The sequence below is a fragment of the Musa acuminata genome, chromosome BXJ1-7, assembly GCF_036884655.1.
Source record: "Musa acuminata AAA Group cultivar baxijiao chromosome BXJ1-7, Cavendish_Baxijiao_AAA, whole genome shotgun sequence".
Lineage (NCBI taxonomy): Eukaryota > Viridiplantae > Streptophyta > Magnoliopsida > Zingiberales > Musaceae > Musa > Musa acuminata.
The window spans coordinates 357,887-380,724 of NC_088333.1; the positions used below are offsets into that span (position 1 = coordinate 357,887).

The 22,838-nt window shown below is 39.6% G+C and overlaps 3 protein-coding genes across 9 annotated transcripts; 2 read left to right on the forward strand and 1 right to left on the reverse strand.

Annotated features, from left to right (window-relative positions):
- The first annotated feature begins 1,149 nt into the window (after positions 1–1,149).
- Positions 1,150–13,429, forward strand: LOC103991018 (uncharacterized). Of its 7 annotated transcripts, none has more exons than XM_018829485.2 (14): positions 1,150–1,517; positions 2,529–2,677; positions 2,806–2,906; positions 6,378–6,416; positions 6,514–6,606; positions 6,706–6,822; positions 8,244–8,339; positions 8,615–8,728; positions 9,167–9,220; positions 9,646–9,693; positions 10,412–10,562; positions 12,506–12,671; positions 12,760–12,829; positions 12,897–13,429. In XM_018829485.2, exons 2-14 carry the CDS (start codon positions 2,599–2,601, stop codon positions 13,155–13,157), a joined length of 1,389 nt encoding a protein of 462 aa, XP_018685030.2. In that variant the 5' UTR covers positions 1,150–1,517; positions 2,529–2,598; the 3' UTR covers positions 13,158–13,429. The 7 variants fall into 7 exon arrangements, with proteins under 7 accessions (XP_018685030.2, XP_018685031.2, XP_009408644.2 ...); XM_018829486.2 differs by having other exon boundaries at positions 2,591–2,677; XM_009410369.3 differs by having other exon boundaries at positions 1,151–1,517; positions 2,545–2,677.
- A 2,336-nt stretch (positions 13,430–15,765) lies between these two features.
- LOC135678063 (metacaspase-5-like) lies at positions 15,766–17,492 on the reverse strand. The gene is made up of 2 exons (XM_065190385.1): positions 17,041–17,492; positions 15,766–16,813 (listed from the first exon to the last, which is right to left on the reverse strand). Exons 1-2 carry the CDS (start codon positions 17,387–17,389, stop codon positions 15,918–15,920), a joined length of 1,245 nt encoding a protein of 414 aa, XP_065046457.1. The 5' UTR covers positions 17,390–17,492; the 3' UTR covers positions 15,766–15,917.
- Positions 17,493–18,265: 773 nt separating this feature from the next.
- Positions 18,266–22,808, forward strand: LOC103991016 (uncharacterized). Its single transcript, XM_065193779.1, has 7 exons — positions 18,266–19,855; positions 20,104–20,222; positions 20,405–20,929; positions 21,247–21,523; positions 21,609–21,762; positions 21,902–22,001; positions 22,406–22,808. The coding sequence occupies exons 1-7, from the start codon at positions 18,824–18,826 to the stop codon at positions 22,524–22,526; spliced, it is 2,328 nt and encodes a 775-aa protein (XP_065049851.1). The 5' UTR covers positions 18,266–18,823; the 3' UTR covers positions 22,527–22,808.
- The last annotated feature ends 30 nt before the right edge of the window (positions 22,809–22,838 follow it).

Here is a 22,838-nt window from a genome sequence, read left to right on the forward strand (position 1 = left end):
TGGGAGCTCAACTAGCAGCGAAGTTTTAGTACCACAGATGACATGATGCTAATCCTCTCCTCTTTGTTTTTGATAATATTCTCGCTTAGGCAATTTGCTTCAAAGTTTTTCATCAAGTTTGTTCGGTCTGTATCATACTCTTTCTGTTCTATTTGCAGAAACACAGATCACTTCTCATGTTCTTTGTTTTTTTTTTTTTTTTTCAGTCTAAACTTATTTTCAGACATTTAAGTGTAACTTTTGGATTAAAAGGGTCACGAATAATTTATTTGATCTAAAAGATAAGAAAACGGAAAGAAACATATAAAAGACATCATAATAATTGAGTACCTTATCAGCATAGCATAGTCCTCAACATCCGGAGGAGTAATAACATTAGATCCCTCAACCTCAAAAAGAAATAACTAGAGTCGAGGGAGAAGAAGATGATCAAGTACAAGCGAACCAATTGAGCTTCCTTAGATCAATGGTAAGAAAGTTGAGATACCTTAAAATCGATCAAATCCGTCTTGCATCTAGTGGTTATTAAGTCGATAAAGGAGACGTGCGTAAGGATATGCAAAGTCTCAAATACTTAAGCGAGGAACAAAAGATTCGAGGGTTTGAGTGGCTATACATATGGAGAATGAAAGATGAGTGTCAGTGGATCGACAGTCCTCACGCTGCGCACGGGTGCTGAATCGAACCACTAATTTTACGAGCTAAATAAATATTAAGATAATAATAATAATAATAATAATAATAATAATAATAATAAAAAATGTACGGTGTACTAACTAGAGTCCTAATCTCTATAGGAGTAGAATCCCCTAGGCTGGCTACAAGTTTGGATTCAAGAGTGAGATGTCTCGCAAGTTAGCTCAAGAGAGCAGGCATAACGATGGAAGGGCTACAGGAGTGTGAGGTTCTCAATCGAAGGTCTTTGTTTCCGACCCGGTTTGTCAACGATAGCCGTGTCGACTTTTAGTCGTACATGGATTATGGTTGACCACATCAGCGTGCAATTTCCATTATCATACACCAATTGACCCCCAATTTACGCAAGTGACCTCCTCGAAGGAAACAAAATACACTACCATATGGAACGTTATAGTGTACTTAAACGTGATATAACAATAGAAGATGAGTGATGTATTTATTATCTATCTAACCTGCAATGCCCAATTCCCAATTCCATCTTAGACCTTAGAAGAGCGGAATTTATGGCAACTTTAAGACCTACTAAGACAACGATGGCAGCCTCGCCCATCTCCCCGCCCTGTTGTGCCTGATCTTGCGTTCCTCCTCGCCTCCTCTTCATGATCTCATCTGTTTCGCCCGTCGCTTCGCCTCACGCTGCAGGCCAAGTCGCAATCCTCTTCACCGCAGGCCGAGCCGCAATCCTGTCCGCCGGAAGCCGTAGGCCGCGTCGCCTGCCCTCGGACCTCTCCGCCTCGTCCCGGAGGCTGCATCGCCATTCGATCCGCCTCACGCCGCTGGCTTGCAGTTCCAGCCTCAGATCTTGCCACTCCTCCGTGGTAGAATCTCTTCTCCAATAAACCCTACATGCTTGTTTCGTCTCCTTGTTTTGACCAACAGATCTCTGCGCCTCGCTCCAATCCCTTGGATAGATTTGGTAGAATTTGCTCAAAAATGTCATGGACCTCTGCTATCGCTCGCTTTTTCTTGAATTAGGATGTGAATAAGTCGTCCGTTTCGTTCAATTCTGTTCTGAATCTGAAGGACGTTTGGACGTGACATCCTTACTTGATACTCCTCCCTTTTCTTGCGCAAAAAGTTGTGTGTTTGAAGTGTGGATCTTGGAAAATTGGATATGGATCTAGTTTTTCTTTTCTTGATTTGCCTGATCTGACTCACGATCTGGTCAACAATTGAACTAGGGATGGACTGGGGTCGATCCAGTATAACTTTGATTCTTTTAGCAGTCCTATGCATAGATCTAGATTAGCCCACAGGGTTGTTTATGGCACGTTCTCTTGCATTGTATTTTTATTTAATTTTCCTTTTTTAGTGTTTTTAAGAGAGAGAGAGAGAGAGAGAGAGAGAGAGAGAGAGAGGAACTGCTGCATGTGAATGTTAGATACTCGATTATTAAAATATATAAAGACGTGAAATATTTATGGAACAGTGGTTTGGTCTTTTATATAATTAAAACATTTCACCAAATATTTCTGACAGAGGACCCCTATCCAAGAGAAACGTGGCCCTTGCTAGCGCTAGAGTAGCATGAATATGTCCATTTATAAAAGCTCAAATGGTTGCTCAATGTTTTTTTGTCTTATCATATAGCTAATAAATCTAGTCTGCAATGTGCAATTCTATCATATCAAGTTATTAACTATTATTTTTTCCACAAGTTGCATCCTTTAAGTTACTTCAAAATGGTGGTACTGTTTTGGTATGACTAACTGAATTTGCATGATTGCACCATGTATACTGTCATATCAAGCACAACTTTGGTTCCTGATCATTGGATATGAACCTAGCAACCTTCAAATTGGTTGCACTGACTGACTAAATGACAGTAGGTTTACTTGCTTTCAGGTATTCATAAGTATTGATGACACTCATTCTCTCTGACCTTCACTAGCTTCACATATGTTTGAAGTTCCTTTGCCATCAGCTAAAAGTCCTCATCTTCGTCGAGCTGGTAGCAGACCTATTTTCACTGATCAGGGTAAAAGAAAATTAGTTTGCTCACGACTACTTTATTTACTCAACTTTTTAGATGTTATTTCTTATGCATGTCACATATTTAACTTTCATTTTTAGATTTCATTGAACCTGGAATTGCCAATGACACAGGCTTAGTTTTCCTGACAGAGGTAAATGAGATGAAGAGTCCAAGCATGGCAGCATCTGGTGTTGCAATGATGCCATCACCAGTTTTCTTGTGGAGATTTAAGGTCATTTTTTTTTATGTCCTTACTCCTTTTTCCAATTTATTCTAATCATAGAATGAAGATAAGAAGTCTTTCTAAATGGTCATCTGATTTAGACAACATATTTATATTGTCATTTTCTATAATTTCAAGGAATAATTATAATTAATTTTGATTTAGCTTAATCCTGTTGATATTGCTTAAATTATATAAAAATTGCAGAATAAAGTTGTGTTATCTGTCAGACATAACATGTCATCATGATTTGTCTAGATAATTTTGTTTGCAAGCATAGATTGAAGTTAGAAAGAATCTGTTATTTGTGTGGCTGATTGTCAACTTCCTATAAGCTTCGTGGAGATGTCCATACTTAAATGTTTTTTACATCTTTTGGAATGCCAACATCAACCTGATGATAATTTCTAATAATACCTGTAGGGTTTCTTTAAATTGCCTATCTTTTCATAATGAGAAACTTCTTATATGATTCCTCTGTGCTGACATATATCATCTTGAACGACTTTTTCCTTTCCATTCCTCTTGATAACATATGAATCATGATATATGCTTAACGTTATGGGCAACCTAAGTTTCCAGCAATAACTTTGACACCTAATATAGATTCAAGCCTTGTCTAGTCAGTTATCTTATTATCCACCCATTCTGAGGTAGCTATCTTATATCCAGCAATACGTGTGACTCTCAGGTATGCTCCTCTCTAAGTGACTGCACCTCGAAAGCAAGATTGCCTTGTAACAAATGCGTGCAACTTCCATGGATATCTTGTAAACAAACACCTTAATAAGATTACAAGCAACAATTTATACAGAACACAAATTCATGAATGAAATATATTAACAGTAAGCCAGTATTGACAATCTGAAATTACAAATGTACTAAGCTTCAATGGAGCAAAAACATAGAAATTTGGAACATGAGGCACTTGAGTCCTATTTGCAATAAACTCAAGCTTATAAAATAATGAACTCCTCAACAGAAGGTATCAACAAAAATATGAACAATTGAAAATTTATGTTATTTTACAAAGATTATTACTGATTATAAAATCAACTCTCTAGGAAAGACCTAGTATTTAGTCTTAATTTGATCATACTCGATCTTCAATTGCAAAAGGATCTAAACAACTTTTTTCTTTTTCAACGATTATAGTAAGAAGCAAACCAGCAACTTTTCTGGCAGAGATGATGATGATGATAATGTTGGAGAAAGATTAGGAATAAGTGTAAAGTATTCAGAGTTCATGACAATAGGGAGTAGGGAATGTCGCAAAGATCAATAGTTTAGCTTGTCATGATAAGGTTTTGTGGGCAAATTTGGAGCTTTCAGATCTTAGGATGGAGTTGGTAGCTTCGGATTTGGATGTGATATTGGAAATTTGAGTCAAGGAAGGTACATTGTGCTTCTAATTTCAATTGCCTAAAACAATGGTGTTAACGATTATCTATATGATGGACATCGATGGGAGAGGGTGCATGTTGGTTATCTGAGCATTTTATGGGTTGAGATGCAATAACCATAATGTAGTGGCTTTATTTTGTATCATAAATGCATTATGTAGGGTTATATGCAGGAAACCCCAAAGAAACAAATGACCCTTGAACCTTGATTTTAATCTTGAAATCTCCTCTCAATTGGCTAGTGTAAAACTAGTACTTTATTGAACACCATTGGCTTATGGGATCATGATCAACTGAAAACTCCATAGTGTTTTTTTTAATAGAATTTTCCATAGAAATGATATAATATCTAAGTTTAACTGAAATGATCCTACCAGAATTAGCTGAAGAATAATGATGAAGCTTCAACTGAAAATTATCTGAAATAGAAAACAGATTGGGTACCCTTGCAAACACAATAACTCTGATACCAAATTGATGCAAACATTGGTAAAATAGGTAGAATAAAAGTAGCGAAGGGTGAGAAAGACAGAAAGATCATGGTAGAGAAAATAAAGATTGGTAGCAATGATTTTAGTTTCGAATAATATCGCCTGTATCGGGCAGCACGTACTAGTCCGCCAACAGATCGGTACGCGGACCGTCTACAATCGGGCGGTACCGTCGATTGGGGCTGCTTCTGCCCCGTTACCACCCTAAATCGGTCGGTGACGGTCGATTTCGACCGTCGCCACCCGCTACCGAGTGGCATTAGCCGAGGGAGAAGAAAGAAAAGGGAGAACCTAGAGATCCGGCGCTGCTCTCCCTCGACGATCCCGATCTGTCGCCGCCCTCCCTCGTGCGGACGCCGCAGATAAGATGTTGCCTCCTCGTCTGAGGCGATGAGGCCTCAACGTCGTCGGCGACTTCTCCTCATCCACGCGGGGAGAAGCATCGGCGACGTCGCGACGAAATGAGGCGACAAGGCGACGCCTTTTGTGTGGGGAGAACGAAACCTCGGTTTCTTCTCCCCACGCAGGCAGAAAAAGGAGGCAACGTCGCCTTTTTTTTAACATATATATATATATATATATATATATATATATATATATATATATATATATATATATATATATATATAGCGGTACTTTGTATCGTACCATACCGAGCTATGCTCGAAACTCTGGTACAATACAAAATCATGATCCTTGATTGGTAGTACCGTAGTACTAGTAGAGTGACTCACAAGACATGAGGGATGAAGATAACTATGGCATTTCCATGAAGAAACTCACAAGACCCGTTAAAAACTTGCAAAACTCGATACATTATCCAAGATTTGTCGCTAGACTTGTAATTATGTTTAACTAATTTTGTTGAGTTGTTATCAGATTTGTCTCATCTGAATCTGTTAATTTTGGACAACAACCAATTGGTAACTTGAACTACTAATACCTTTACAAATACTAACCTACCTAAAATTTATAAAAATGTGTTAAAATTTTCTTCCTAATACTCTAATGAAGTAATCTGAATACCTAGAAAATAGAAAAAAGAAAACCTATACCTCAAACAAAAAAAATGGAAAACTTAACTCTGATGCTTCTGGACTTGACCTTAATTGAACTTAGTTTTGAATTTTGGCTTAAATCGATCTTTATCAATCTGTTTGTCAAGAGTTGAACTTTTTTACCACATTTCTTTTAGTAGCCACAAGTAATGAAGGGTTGTCAGTGCAGAAACTGGAGCAACCTAATTTTTGTAGTGTGTGTGTAGAACTTTTCCTCCTAATTATGTCTTGCTTTTCTGATCTTTCATTGTTCTAGCTATTCTAATACGAGTTTCCTGATTTCTTTCGATTAATTTTTCTGTTTTAGTATCTGCTAAATTTTTGTAGTTTCCTGATTTTGTGCAGAGTTAGATAAATTTCCTCCTAAATTTATGTAGTTTCTTGATTGTGTTAATATATTCAAAGAATATATTAGGGATGTACCTATGGTGCAGAGTTTTTTTTTTTTTTGCAAGTTTTGTGTTCACAACTCATAAAAGTGAAGTTCATCCATTGGATGTTGTATACTAACTTAGGAACATCTTTCAGGTTGTATTGTTTCTCTTGTGGGGCATCAGTTGTTGTAAGGTCAGTTCTTAATATTTGCTGAATATATGTGTTGAACAGGTATGCATAAGTGGCCAAAATAAATTTCAGACTTGTGATTCACATTTGTTGCTTGCAGATAGGCTGGGACTCTGTAATGCGAATGAATGCAGATAAACGAGATTTGTTTCTTTACGAGGCCTTTTTGTATTTTAATCCACTTCTTCTTGTGGTGTGTATTCTCATATTTAAGTGGCTCAATCATTTCAAGGCGGATGCATTCTGATTGATTGTTCTCTCATTCTTGATTTCTTTTGATTTGATATTGCAGACGTTGATGGTTTGGCTTTGGGGAGTGAATCTATGGATTTTTTCTCATTCATCTGTTAACTATGCAAAAGTATTTGATCTTGACCACACTCATCTCACACATCGGGAGATATGGAAGGTATATGTTGATGTGCATTCCTTCATGTTATGTCTCTTGTCATGTATTAGTGCCCCTCCAAAAGGGATATCATCTTTTAAAGTACTAATGTAACATCTCTATTGGTGTCTTTACTTTAATATATATATATATATATATATATATATATATATATATATATATATATATATATATAATATGCATCCTGAGCTAGTTCCTTTTGATCATCTACTAATATCATTCAAATGGGGTCAACTTATGGGGAGGTTGTTTGTGATTGTGTTGATATGGAGAGAACATGTTCAACCATTCTAAAGTGTAGCTTACCTAAGGATGCAATATTTCCCTATTTTTTAATCATGTTAAGGTGTTGGAGGCTTTAATTTAGTGTTTTACATTCATACATGTGATTTCATTTTCCATTTCTGAAACCTCAAGGTAATTTTAGTTTCTGAAGTTCTAGGTATTGATTTCCAATTTTAATATCCATTGCCTCTGACCATATATTCTTTGAAGATAAGTTGTGAGGAAAGATGAAAGTGAAATTCATAGGTGTCAGCCACTTCTGTGGGTTCAAGAAAATATTTGGAAATCACATTTTCTTCATAGTCCAAATATGTTGTTTTCTTTTTAAATGTAAAGACTTTTAACTATTGATATTAAAAAAGAAAGAGTTGACAGTAGAATCTTGTCAGTCAAAATCATCTCCCTTGATGATCCTAGTGTGCCATGTAAAATCCCTACTGGCAAGGTTGTGAGCAGTGAGGTTTGCATCTCTACTAATGTCAGATATGTTGTTACTGTGATATATCTTTTGTATGAATCTCTTGTTGAAAAAAAAATCTTTTATATGAATCTGAATAATCAGGTCTGATCATCACTACCTGGACTCTACCCATCTAAGCCATCAAGTTTGGCTAGGGTCAGGTCACTCAGTCTGATCGAGGACTTGAAATTCATGTGCCTTTTTAATTTTGTGAACCTATCTGCTTATCCAACTCCATTCTGTCTAAAAACCAGGGCTTTGTCATATGTCAATAATAATCAATATTATAGCACTACTCATGAAGAATTTAAAAGCCATAGAAGGATAAGCTGAAACGTATCCACTGCCTAATACTTGCTCCTACATTATGCCTAATACTAGATCTGCTCTGATATTAATTATTATGGCCAGGTCCAACAGAGAAACTGTTTCATATCTTGTTTGGCCTGTGACCACATGATCTAAGATGTTTGAGCCTAAGCTAATGATAGCAAACTCATCTAATCTCTATATACTATCATAATTATCCTCTCACCTCTGATGTGGCGCTATCTGGGTTGTAACAAAAATAATATTGATTTATTAAGTGGTTTGTTTGTTTGCTTATTTCATTAGATTTTGAGTTATTAGAATATGTAAGTAGTTTGTGCTAACTAGTTCCTTATGATATTTGCAGTGTGCAACCTGGATGACCATCATTGTTCCTACGAGTATGGCAGCTTATCTTTATTTGTATTCACATGGCGAAGTATCACTAGCTGCATCACAACCAGTATTAATATCAGTCCCTCTCTAAATTGAATCTAATGCTTATGTCTTTTCTGTTGTATAATATATATCAGTCCCTCTTGGAACATATAGCAATTATATGTGCTTCTCATTTATGTCTTTTATGCATCTTACAAGCATCTCATGAGTTCAATTTGACATAACCTTATGTTATGCTTTCGATTGTATCTGGCGCCAAATTATTTGTTTTACATTTTAATTTTTCTTCTTTGGCTGTTTTGTTGTTGAATCGTCCTAAGCTTTTAGCTTGAACTGCAGGTTATTCTATACGCAGCCATTCTAATGGTTCTCATATTCCCCTTTGAGATCTTTTACTTGCCATCCCGCTACTACTTGTTAAGGACTGTATGGCGTATAATGCTTCCATTACAGGCAAGTGTTAGTTTTTACTCTGAAGAAACTTTTATAGAAGAGTTGAGATAAACATTGCTAGCTCAAAACTTAGAAGACAATTAGGCTTCATCTGCTATCTATGAGATAACTTTTACCATGATCAATGTCTCATTGTTAGGAAGGGATGAAAGGTATAAGCACATTAGTTAACATATTTTGTAGCATGACTCTTGCTGTCTGCTTCCCTTTCCAGTCTCCTTAACTTATCCCTTCTCCCTTGATATATTGAACTTCATAAATAGGACTAATGTGTTCAAGTTGTCATTGAACAGTAACTGGAGATATTTTACTTTTCAAGATTATGGCTGCATGTTGGGGGAAACTCGACTTTTGTTTGCAATTTGCTTAGATGGTTCTCCTAGGATGTTTAAATATCTTTTTCTGTGATAATCAGCTTTTTTTTCCTTGCAAATGCAGGCAATCACATTTTCTGATTTCTTCTTGGCGGATATCATGACATCAATGTCAAAGGTAAACTTAAATAATATTCTCCATTTAGTTATTGTCATACAGCTGGTAAATAATCTTCCAATTAGGAGATTGTGTATGGTGCTTCTTTATACTATGAGTTGGTACTGTATCACTTATTTGGAACCGCTAGAGGCAACCAACATGGCCTCTTAATTTGTTTGATTGGATGATTGTTACTATCATCTAATCTACGATTGTTGTTGTGTCTTAGGTCTCAAACTTCTATTGTTTTATGTTTTGACCACAGGGCTTCTCCCTGCATTAGATCAAACCTATCAATAAAATGTCAAGCATATATCATCTACTGAATCGTCCTTATCCTGTGATGGTTCAGAGAGCTAATGAGACATGCCTGCTTTCCTGCTTTGCTAAACATGAATTTTCCTGTTATACTGAATTTTTGTTATTGTTCAAATTATTTCTAGGTATTCTCTGATTTAGAGCGTTCAGTTTGTCGGATGGTTAACAAACAGGTTAGTATAGAAGTGTTAAATCCATCTCTCTGCTCACACAATCTCTGGTGCAAGTATATACTATTTTCTTTTCTTAGATGATTGTCAAAGTTCTAAACATGCTTCACAATTTTGGCTTTCAGATTATGCTGACTTTCACTTTCTGTAACCAGATTTATGGCTTATCTCTATGGCCCTCTCTTTTAATCTGTTGATAGACATTCTTCTGTAACATTTGTAGGAATTTGGCTGATTGAGTATTCATTTGTGTCCTTTAGTGCATAGTGGCTTGCGTATTTTGTGTTGCAGTTTGCACAGTTTTATACATTGCCATGGAAATTATACACAATTTGCTGCATCTGACAAGTTAATATAATAGCATGTATAACTGGGCCAGTATGACAAATGAATTAATCATGTATTAGTTAATGCTGTTTGTTTGGTTGACTTTTTGCAAGCTAAGTTTACTGTCACATTAAATTATTCCAGAACCACAAGGATGATAAAAGGGAACTATGCACTTAGCAAGCAATGCTAATTTCTTGTCTTATTGCTGTCATTCTTTTCTGGTGTCTGCAGCCACAATCTTTGGGATGTACTTAGTAAGCAATGTTAATTTCTCCTCTTATTGCTGTCATAGTGATCCTTTGCTGGTGTCTACAGTCACAATCTTTCTATAGTCTTGCAGTCTCTCTCATTTCATGAATAACATCTTTTATGTGGATTCATTCATATTCAGGTTGCAACAATAGCTTGGTTTGAGGCTGATTCTGTATGTGGCAGTCACTCTGTTGTAATCCCTGTGGTGCTTGTCTTTCCCTATTTATGCCGTTTTTTCCAGTGCTTACGTCAATATAAGGATACCAGAGAAAGGACATGCCTTTTTAATGGTAAATATATTCATTTTATGCTTTATCATACTTTTATTAAACTTTATTGTCCCTATTTATGATGTAAATTCTGTTGCATGATGTGTTATCTGTTTGTTCAAGGGGTTTCAATGTCTTTGTATAATTAAATGATTTTTTATATATAATTATAGAACAATGTTTAGGTATTCAAGTCTAGGAACAAAGGACCACTTATTGGACCATGTTCTCTCTTTTCTTGGTTGATTCCATATTTTTTTGTTCCTTTTTATATACTTTTGTTATGGTATATGTAGATCTGATATGTCATTACCTTGCTTGAGAAATGAATTGACTCATTAATTTGATAGGCAAAGATGCTTAAATCCAATTTGATATCAATATAGCCATCTAGGAGTGTCAATTTTTCTTACTTAATGCCCTTGGCCCAACTTGGAGTTGAAAATCAAGTCCAACTGTGGATGTCAGGCCTAGCCCCATTGTGATTCCACATCATGATGTGTTAGTAACTTCATCCATGGATAGTCATTTCCAACTTAAATACCTTGTGATGTCTAATATTAGATATGCTTTTGTACTAATTATCACGACTGCACTCAAGATGGGGTATGGGGTAATCGAACTATTAATTTTTTAGGTGACTATACAACAATAAGATGTCGCAATGTCCCAACTATTTGGGATTGGCTATATGGATTTTTTGTCACTATTGAACTCTATAAAAAAATATATTATTAGTTAAATTAATATCAGTTAAATTTTTATTCATAATTTGTAGTAAAATTTTCTTAGATCTCCCTCTATCTCACCTTGTATCATTAATTATTTCACATCCTATAGCTATATTATCTGAACATCTTCCTTGCATATGTTCACAAGGCTATACTTAATTGTTTACAAATAAAAATATTTCTTTTATTTGTAAACAACAATAAGATGTCGCAATGTCCCAACTATTTGGGATTGGCTATATGGATTTTTTGCCACTATTGAACTCTATAAAAAAATATATTATTAGTTAAATTAAGATCAGTTAAATTTTTATTCATAATTTCTAGTAAAATTTTCTTAGATCTCCCTCTATCTCACCTTGTATCATTAATTGTTTCACATCCTATAGCTATATTATCTGAACATCTCCCTTGCATATGTTCACAATGCTATACTTAATTGTTTACAAATAAAAATATTTCTTTTCATATCCTTATTAGTTAGTCTAAAGATATTTAATTCCAAATTAATGATAAGAGGCTCATCTATCCTTAAAAACCAATCTAGTTCTCCTTTCATTTCTAATTCTAGAATAAGTTCCAACGAGTGAATTCTTTTGCATATAGGATGACGTTGATAACAAAAAGGCCATAAGTCCAACTATTTGGGGTCGGCTACATAGATCTTTTGCCTTCATTGAGATACGTAATAGAAGAGATCAACAAAATTTGTTCTCTTGAATAGTTGATGCTAACCATCTCAATGTGGTGTTGCAGCTTTGGTTCAAGTACTAACTTGGGCACGTATTTTAAAATTTCAAACCGTTCTTTGTATTCTGACCTATGAGGAAGCAAAGCTATATGCTACCTTATCCAAGCTGTATTGCATATTCTATATGATAATTATTCTCAAAACCTTGTGATCTAGTGCTTGAACATTCAGACCAAGATCAGTCTACAACTTAGTCATTATTAAATACTATTTTGACCAAGTATTAGGCCCATAAGAGCTGTACTTATGAGCCAATCCCAGCTTAATTCAATATTGTGTCTCAATATTCTTAGCATTAAAGACAATAGATATCTTGGATTTCCTTTTATCGTCAGCTGCATATAATTTAGATCTTTTTCTTCCTCTTCTTTTTGATGAACAATTGCATTTAATCCTTGAATGTTGTCCTAATGTACTGGATTATCTATCCCTTTTTTATCCTTTTCTTATTTTATTAACATGGTCTTTTGTTGTCTTTCCAGCTTTAAAATATTCAACTGCAATCCCTGTGATTTTTCTTTCGGCTCTCAAGTATCATGTCTTCCCAGACAGTTGGACCAAATTTTACCGCCCTCTTTGGCTTATTTCTAGTGTCATAAACTCATTATATTCATTTTATTGGGATGTGACTCGGGATTGGGATTTGAGGTATGCACCAGTTTTTCGGTTTCTTCATGAGTGTTTTGAGTGTTAAATTCATTTTTGTTGTATTAATCTATTGGTCTTGCATCTGCAGTGTGTTCACTCGTATCTTCAAGTTTAAAAATCCACATATTTGCACAAACCTTCTTTATGGACGAAAATGGGTATGTTCCTAAATCCAACAATTTTCGAGTGGGATATTATTTTTGCTAAACCTGTGTGGAATTGCAGGTCTATTATTGGGTGATCGGAAGCAACTTAATTTTTCGATGCACATGGACCTACAAGCTCTCGGCACATCTTCGGCACAACTATTTGACTGTTTTTACGATAACAGCTTTGGAGATCATGCGGCGGTTCCAGTGGATTTTCTTTCGCGTTGAAAATGAATGGAACAAGATAACGTCAAGCAAGCCAAGTTTGGAACTCTCCGGCAACGAAATCCCAAAGGAGGAAGATAGGCTACTTGGATCTGCCACCCACAACGTGTAAATGATTGTGGTTTAAATTGATCGATCCAGCTTGAGAAAATTTTGTAGCCATTTGCGGTTCTCTATTTCTTTGGTTGCTATTTTATGGTCTCACCAAAAATTCTTTGGAGAATCTAGAGGGCCTGCACGCAACAGTAAGGGCATCAAACCTTAGCAGGCCATATATATAATTCTTACAAAATTATTTTCCAACAGCATAATATTGTAATCAAAGCATAAATTCGTTGGTTTCTTTTTCCAAATTATGGGGACTTGTTCAGATTCCGAACCAAATGTCTTTGATTTCTACCTTGTTGGCTATCACTATTACTGTTGTGGATATGCTGGGAAATTGGATAAGCCTGTCGAAAGGAGAAACATCCGAGTTAGCGGATAAGTTTGTGACGATACTTCTGAATTGATCTTTTATATATGTTATGAGGGTTTTTAAATTAGCCATGTTATTGACTTGACATTGAAACCCAATATGATATGGGGATCTTAGTCATCAATATAAGCTAACCAAATTCTAATGGGAATGTCCATCCTTTGAATCAAATCTAGAATATTCTTTCTTTCTAAATTGCATAGGTACGACGATGTAAGAAGTCGTCGTCACCTCCCTTTCCTCCTCTCCGACCCGCTTCTACTGTGACCTCTTCGCAGAAAAGTTTGTAAGCTGAGATCAAGTAGCGCTGATGTGAGATGTGTCTGAATGACAGGAATGTGATCGTGAAAAATGAGGAAGGACATGTGATGAAGGGAGAGAGAGAGAGAGAGAAGAGACAAGGCTTATGTGGGTTGACAGGCAATTACATCAGTGTTGTCAGGTTCAGCTTTTCATATTATTCCCAACCAGTGGAGAGAATATCTGACCACAGTTGTAGCAGGTGCTCGCATTCACAACTAAGCTTCTCGACTCCTCCGAGAGTTTGGTAGCCCTTTTTGTTTTGTCACTTCAAATTGAAACCCATCCATCACCCTAACTTGGCAGAAGACTTGGAGATCAAATAATAGAGTAGGAATTATAGATGGTGATGAACTTAATTTCTTCTAAATAAATTTGCAGGTATTGAAGACCAGTCTTGTGTCCATCTTTCCCGCAACCATCAATTGATTTCTGCACAAAATATAGAATGAATTGCTGGTCTCTATACCTGCAAGCAAACTGATCATCTTCTTCAGGTTTGTTTATCCATGTAATACTGTAAATAGGGGAAATTAGCTCTTGCCAAATGTATGTTTTTTTCTCTTCACCGCTAGAAATACTTTTCATCAAGTTATTTACCAGCATAAGACACGAGCCGGGTAAAAAAACATAGAATCTCATTAAAAGAAACACAGGTTTTGCAAATTGCATCTTTAGAAAATAATAGATATATCATTTGTTTTTATATATAGTTTTATATATATATATATATATGAAAAATATGCAAAAACTAACAAATATAATTGTTTCTACATTTTTAAAACCCATAATTGGTAGCCAAACTGATTAAAATTCATTTTTTAAATGTTATTATATCCTTTTATGAAATTTGAAAAGGCCAACCTAGTTAAGGAGAAATCAATGATTTATTTTAATTTAGTATTAGGAATTTTACCTCTAGATCCTTTTGTTTTGTCCATTCATTTAATTAAAGTCTAAATTAATGATAGAAGAATTTTTTTGGGGTAAATTCTCGAAAAAAAAATCTTTAATTTTTATAATTTTTTTTAGAATGCTTCAACTTTAAAAAATTATTACAGAGAATCTTTTTCATAAATGATGAGTTTACCCTTAGTCACCTTCGTGTCGTCCTTGTGCATCGAACACACTTGTGTCTTTGTCGTTGACTATGCTAACTTCGTGTGCTAGCTAATGAGCTGGTGACACTAACCCTAGCTACCTCCCCTGTTGGTTGACTTCGTCGCTATCGTTACCCATAGGCCTCCCTTACTGTCGATCACTAGCGAAGATAAAGGGGATGCAACTCGCATGCTCTCGTCATTGCTTATGAGCAAGGAATGAGAGGGCATGACCCGTGCGCCCTCATCGTTAGCCATAAGCAAGGAACGAAAGTGGTGAGCCCACATGTGGAGGCGATCAAGGGCACCACGAGCAATGGACCATTGTTCGAGGCGAAGGGGGGTAGAAGCACAACTAAGAGCGCACCGCGAGCAATTGACCATTATTCGAGGCGAAGGGGGGTATAAGCGTAGCTAGGAGCTCACCTCCGCTTGCAACTCCCCACTTCCTTGACATCCTTAATAGAGGGGAATGGGAGGTAGGGCGATTGATACAAGACGAAATCAATAATGGGTCTAATAAAGATAACGATAAAATGATGTTTTTGTTCCCGTGAATATTATGATAAAATAATCTTAATCCTCAAAAAATCATTTGAGATTTTTTTTTTAAATTAAAACGTTTTGAGAGAATTTTTGAAAACTAGAAATATTTTTCGAGAATTCATCCTTTATTTTTTAAATTTTTGCAAGAGTTAAAAAGAGACATCAAAATCAAATCAGTTCTTTTTATTTTCCTTTAACCATCTTAGCCACTGGAAGAAGAGTTTATTGTTTCTGGTTTAGTACAGCCTTTAGTCCGTCGGCATTACTACTCCCGTTGAAGAAAACATCACTAAAGCTGAGGAAGGAAATCAATCCATTATGATCAATCCACATTTCAGTTCACCTTCAAAGAAAAAGCTGCGGAACTCAATTCAGACAATAAACCGGCGGAAAGAAAGAGAGAAGAGAGCACAACACAACACCATTCCACAGTCATCAACGACACAGCTCATGCTTCGCATATGAAAGCAGCATCCACATGGTCATCGCTGCAGTAGAGACCCGGGCGCTGCGTGAATCCTTGCTTCTCCAGCATCTTCCGAGCCCGGAGCACCACCTTCCGGTTCGAGACCTCGCCGTCGGCTTCCCTGAGGATGGTCTGGATCGCATTGCTGAGAGCGCCGTAAGCTCCGCCCTGGCCACCCGCCGGGTTGGCGTCCGCCGACGTCTGGTCGGACTGGCAGCCGCTGATGAGGATGCCATTGTCTTCCCGGCCCTTCCTGCCCGCGCTCGCGTACACCTCCTCCGGCCTCACTTCCTCCTCCTCCTCCTCCTCGTCATCCAGCTTCTGCATCAGGAACTCATGCGCCAGGCCGCCGACGATGCTCATGAGGCTGCCGCCCTCTCCGCCGTCGCCGCCCTCCCCGTGCCGATGCAGCTTGTGCAGGATGAACTTCATGAACTTCTTCACCTTGGGGCTGGCGTCCTCACCGAAGACCTCGAACAGGGTGGGCCGGATCTTCCCCACGTCGATGTCCTCTTTCCCCGTCTTCTGCTTCAGGAGCTCGATGAGGGTGGAGAGCGGGAGGGAGCGGTTCTTGAAGTAGCCCTGGCCGCCTCGTTCCCGGTACTCTCGTTCGGCATCGTGCGCGTCTTCGTGGCGGCGGCGGTGGCCTTCGTGGGGCAGGTGGATCCCCCGGGACTCGAATGCCTCGTGAACGGTCTGCTTCAGGAAGGATCGGAAGCCGAAGCCCGACTCAGATCCAACCTGGTCGGAGCTCTTGGTGCTCTCGCCGATCTGTTCCTTGGCCTTGTCGATGAGGCCACCGCTGTGGCAGGAATCAGAGACGATGGTGAGCCGGCAGCCCTGAGGCACCTTGTTCACAAACTCTCTGAAGTCGTCGTCTGCGAGAGCAGCAAATGGACCAAATCATTCCCCAGGAATGCAACAAACAATCAACGGGCTGCATCCCCATCACAATCTCTCCAAGAATCTACTGTTGGGCAAATTCCCGGATCCAAGACGACTTTGATTCAGGGAAAAGGAACGTAGATGGAAATCGAAATCGAGCATATGTTGGTGGTATATCAAGTCAACCAACTCAAGAACAAGATGATGAGTGAAGGCTGACCGGTGATGAGATTCATGTCGCAGGGGACGATGCACTCGTCGTAGCCGGTGTCGTCGTCCTCGCCGGTCTCGGCAGGGAGGCGGGTGCCGTGGCCGCTGTAGTGGAAGAAGAGGTAGTCGCCGGGATGGGCGGAGGCAACGAGGTCGGAGATGGCCCGGCGGATGTTGGCGCCGGTGGGTTGGGTGTAGGAGCGGTCGGTGTCGATGAGGACGGTGATGTCCTCCTCCGCGAAGCCGAACCGCTCCACAAGGGACTGGCGCATCCGGTTCACGTCGTTGATGCAACCCTTGAGTTCCGCCTTGGTGCCCGGGTAGTTGCAGCCAACCAGCACTGCCCTCTTCGTCGCCATCTCCTCCTCCTTGCTGTGTGATCTGATCTGAGACGGTGCAGGTGAAGTCTTCTTGCTTGGGGTGGGACAGCTTGGTTATAGTGCGGTCGATTGTGATGATGGGAAAGATGGGTTGTAGGGAATGCTTGTTTTGGACCTCAATGATCCGTGGTGGCAAGCAATTGGCGTTTCCGATGTGTTGTTAGGACCCACCTAACCAATAGAGAAAAGCCACGAGTATTTCCAATTAACAAAGTGTATGGCGGTAGATGAAACATCTCTTTCCCTATTTCCTCTTTTTTTCTTCCCCTAAATAATAATAATGTCATTGTCAACAAGTAATAAGGTTTTCATCATGATTTTCATTTTATTTCTATTTTTTCATTTCTATCATTTAAGTTTGAAAATAACATATTTGTGTCTATATAAATATTAATTTACCATATATATCTCCTAAATATAAACAAATTAAATATCTAAAATTCTCTTCTTATTTGTGCTGATTATTATTTTTTAGTTTTCTTTTTCCTTCTTCCATTCCATGACATGCTTCCATCTTCCCAGGAAAAACAAATATTTTAAATATTACTTTTTTGGGCCTTTTCTATTGTATATTGGTTTTAAGGATTATATCAAATTTTAGAAGAGGATAAGAGACTTAAAGCTGACATATATATATATATACATATATATATATATGTATATATATATATACATATATATATATGTATATATATATACATATATATATATGTATATGTATATGTATATGTATATGTATATGTATATATATATATATATTAGTTTTAATCCTTATGACAATTAAGTGATGGGATGATCGGTCAAAGCAACCGGTGTCATGTAACCTTTCAAGTCTTCGCTGTCAACGATCTTACGCCCCTTCATTTCCATTTCTATGGCCGGCCGTGCGCCCATCTCGGTGAGAGGCGTCAAAACAGGCACCGCAACACCCGCCCCATCCCCCATCCATGCCTCTTCTTCCTCCTCCACAGGCTTCGGACTCCCGTCTCCTCCTCCTTTAAAACCTCACAGTGAAAACACCAATTACTACTGCCTTTTCTCTTTTGGATGGAAGGACGATCACAGTATCGCATCCGAAGGATGAATCAGTTCGATTGCCATCACCATTTAAAAGCTCCTCCTGCTCCTGTTGTGCTCCATGACGCTGCAGTTGGCCTCCACCTTCTCGACGAAGCTGCAAAGAAGCAAAACAAGGGCAGCAACACCGAAGGCTGCGCTTCTCTTTCTCTTGCTTGCACACGCGGCAATCCCTCTCTTGTCCTACTCTATGCTTTAGCATAGCACGCCATCTTATTACGTCGGACTAAGATTTGGACGTGTAGCTTTTGAGCACTCGTCTACCACCGTTCCATACGTACCATAGTGATAGTTGTTGTCTTCGTTGTACTCCTCACCGTACCTTCACCGCTCGGCATGGCCTCCTCGGTGGCCCGCATACCCTCCGCCGATGAGTGGCATGACCCCGGCCGCCTCGCCGCCGCCGTCTTCGGCGCGGCCCGCGGTCGTACCTCGTTCACCCCTGCCAACCTCAAGAAAGTCCTCGTTCGCCAGCAGCAGAGCAAGGATGTTCCTTCCTCCTCTTCTTCTTCCTCAGCTTTGACTGCTGCCGGTGATTCTGTCGCCGGTGAGGAGGACGGTGGGTCGCCGGCGACCGCGCGCAGGCGGCAGTCGCAGATCCACCATCGGTGGGCGGTGCAGCAGGCGCGGGAGATGGTCACCACCATCGACCGGCACGCCCAACAGGCGGAGATCTCCACGTTGACCACCACCTCCCAGCCCGTCTCTGTCCGCGCCGCCTCGCTGCTCCGCGAGGCGTCCCCTTCGGCCTCGGAGTGCTCCGCTGGAAGCGCCGCCGTCTCTTCTTCCGGCGCTGGCGCAGGCGCCGGAGATCTGCCGCCCAACGTCCGGGCCTCCTCGCTGATACAGATGTGGCGCGAGCTCGAGGCAGAGGCGGGGCTCACCCCGAAGCACCGCACGGTGTGCGGCGGTGGCACCATGGAGAACGCCAGTGCTGCTTCGTTCTCGGCCGACGAACCTTCTGGTTGCAACTCCGACTTTTCCGATGAGTCAGACGCGTTCGTGGACTGGAATTCTGACATGACGACTACGGCGAATTCTTCTTCTTCATGTTCATTGAACGACAACGAGAAAAGCCGGGTGGGGAGCATCGTGAAGATGCTGAGCTCAGGCCATGGCGCGCGTAGGTTCATGGCGACGTTGAACAGCGAGAACGAGCCATCGGGGCGAGAGAATCCAGTGGCGACGAACAAGACGGAGAGGCTCCGCAGCACGGGGTCGTCCTCCGTTCTGAGTCCAAGGCGGCTGAGAGGGCGAGGAGAGATGGAGAACCTGGTCGCAAGGATGGAGAAGGAGCGGCGGAGGGAGCTCGCGGCATTGGCCGAGCATCAACACGTCTCACGATTCCCATATCGCGGCCGTCTCCAGGTAAAAACTGAGACATCGTTTCTTCTACCTAATCGCTATTCTCTTCGTGGAAATAACGCAGACATGAGAATTTAAGACTCGGTTCTTTGTTTGGCAACATAATTTTGGTGCACAAACAAGTTTGGAGCCTCACAATTGCAGTGATAGAACAGAGTTCTACAGGGCTAATACAATTTCATCTTCATGGACAAAGAGATACAATATATTCACACAATCTGTACAACATTTTCTTTGCATATTCTCCGTAGTCGATGCTGAGGCTCAAATCTCTTCGACGACAAGTGGAAGTGCACGATCAAATGCAGGGCCCTTCGACAGCTTCGGAATTGGATCAATTGCACAATGGATCCACAATCTCTTATCTGAGGTACATCCCAGTCTATTTGTAGAACAGACATTGCAGAATAAATGTGATTAGAAGCTTACCGTCACTATTTAGAAAGGCTAAGTCCATATAGGAACTCACTCTGTTTGAGTCTGCACTCGTCATCCTTGAATTTGGCAAGCTCGAATTGCACCCTAACGTTCTGCTCGATCGACAAACACCAGGGAGAGATTTAACCACATAGGACAGCATTGTGGAGGCAGAAAGCGAGCTCTGGAGAGCTCGAGCAGTGCCCATGTCCAGTTCCCCATGGATGCTGAAGACACCGTCTACAAGAGCAGTGCACAAGTCCAGTTCCCCATGGATGCTGAAGGTTCAGCCCATACATATTCCAGCGACAACAATCAGTATCAGGAAATTGTGATTCATCCCCAAATCGCTCCACCTGAGACCAACTCATCATATTCCAGGAGTGATTACCTACAGGAAGGAAGCCAAAGTGTTGATGGTTCTTGGGACGAAAGGAACCTATGGGTGACCAACCTTGACTGGCAAAGACCGTCAAATGGTTGGCACGGTGAGGCTGTTGCAGAGGAGCTTGAATCATACCCACAGCAAAACACGAGTAATTGGATCAGCAGGCCTTCCGATCCATGGACAGGATGGGGGGCGAACAGGAAACCTGATGCGTATCATGACTTGTTCCAGAATTTCTCTGATAATGTCGAGATCCGGGAGCTTCTTGAGAGGTATATTCTTCTTCCTCTCTGCTCATATCAGTAGACAAAGCATGATTTCATCTTTTCATGTGGTCTCAAACTAGTGATGATGATAGAGAATACCTGTGTTGCATCTCACTTGGAAAGCTTGTTCTGGATTTTCCTGTGAAGTAATTGTTGGTTGATACATTGCAATCTGGAAATTTTATGTCATGATTACTATATATCCAGTTTATTTCTTGGAACAACAATCTCGTCTGCTTGTGTTGAGTTTAGAGCTGCCAGACTTTTTGTGTTCAGAGCTCTGCACCCTTATGTGCCATCTCCTTCAATTTTCTGTGCTGCAGAAGAAGAGTCTCAACTTCTCTTGCAAGCGATTTTTGCAATAAGATGAATCAACTGATCTTGTCGTTCTTACACCGACAAACACAGCAAAGTTTTCATGAGAATTCAGAAGAAACACATGTGGATTATCCGTTCTGGCAACCAAGTGACGAGTACTGTAACGCTGAGCAAGATGCATCCGTCTCATCATCGCTGGTACCTCTACAATATCACACCTTGCACCACCCAGAGAACTGGCAACATACTTCATTCACTCACCAGTCTTCTCACAATCTGCTAGTGAGTTCTGTCTCCATCTTTTCGCCGGTTCTCCAGTAAGAAGTATGTGCTTCTATATGACCACCATTTGCTGCCATCATGGTAGGACATGGAAGCTATGCGTGACTTGCGGAGTGATATGGCTCAAATCCATGAAGAAATCAGCGAACTGCGGGCATTGATCGAGAGTTGCATGGACTGGCAGGCCAAACTTAGACAATCTATCAAGCATGACATAATGGATGCGATACATCAATCAGGTTTGCATGTGCCTTTTTTTCCCAAAAATCATTTGGAGTAGTCATATTATAGTGTTATCATTTACGGTTGGTCATATACTTAATCTGCAACATTATTATGTTATGACTAATCTGAATTGCAAAATTGGTTGCTTTACAGGTGGAACAGCAAGTGTTTCACAGGGTTCCAAAGCTAAACCAGGAGGGAGAGGAAGTTGCTGTATATGCTGTGAGATGCAAGTTGACTCTCTGCTTTACAGGTAGGTATATATGCTCTCTGTGTACGACTTTTGTGTATCATGTCCATTTTATATTACTCTAGAACACAATCTGATTAGAGAAAAAATATATATATTAATAATACTAGATGAGACAATTATTAATGCGATATGGATATTATAGTTAGAACGGATGAGACAATTATTAATAATACGAGAAGAGATAGATAAGATTTAAGACAACTCTGCAAGAAACTACAAATAAAGATTTAGATATTCTTATTTAATTAATAATTATTATTATGCATAGAATTCAACGATGGAAATAATTTATATAACTGATCCAAAGAGTTGTAATCATAAATAATTTACATAACTGATGCAAATAGTTGGATGGCTCTTCTCAGAATCTAATCTGTACAGGAATCTAATTGGAATACTTGCAGGTGTGGGCATATGTGTACCTGTTTCAAGTGTGCCTGCCAATTGCAGTGGAACAGTGGATTGTGTCCGATCTGTCGATCCCCAATTGTGGATGTCGTGCGGACCACCTTTCCTAATTACTAATGGTGAAAGATGATGATGATGATGATGGCCAAAGTATTGCTGCAGTCTGTAAGGCAAGGCACTGACTAACACCCAAAGGAAACACTCAGCTTTTTTGTTACCAGAGCTTGCAAAACCTTCTTCGGAGGCTAAAACCATGATGACTCTTCGACTTCACATCATAGTTCTAGCTCAAGATTGATAGTGTGTTCATCATTCTTTCATAATGACGTAATTTCTTTGTTTTCAGTATGCATTGTGATCATTGGAGACAGGATGTATATTGTCTTTATATGAGGAATTGTTTGAAAAGGATTTACCACTTCTCTAGAA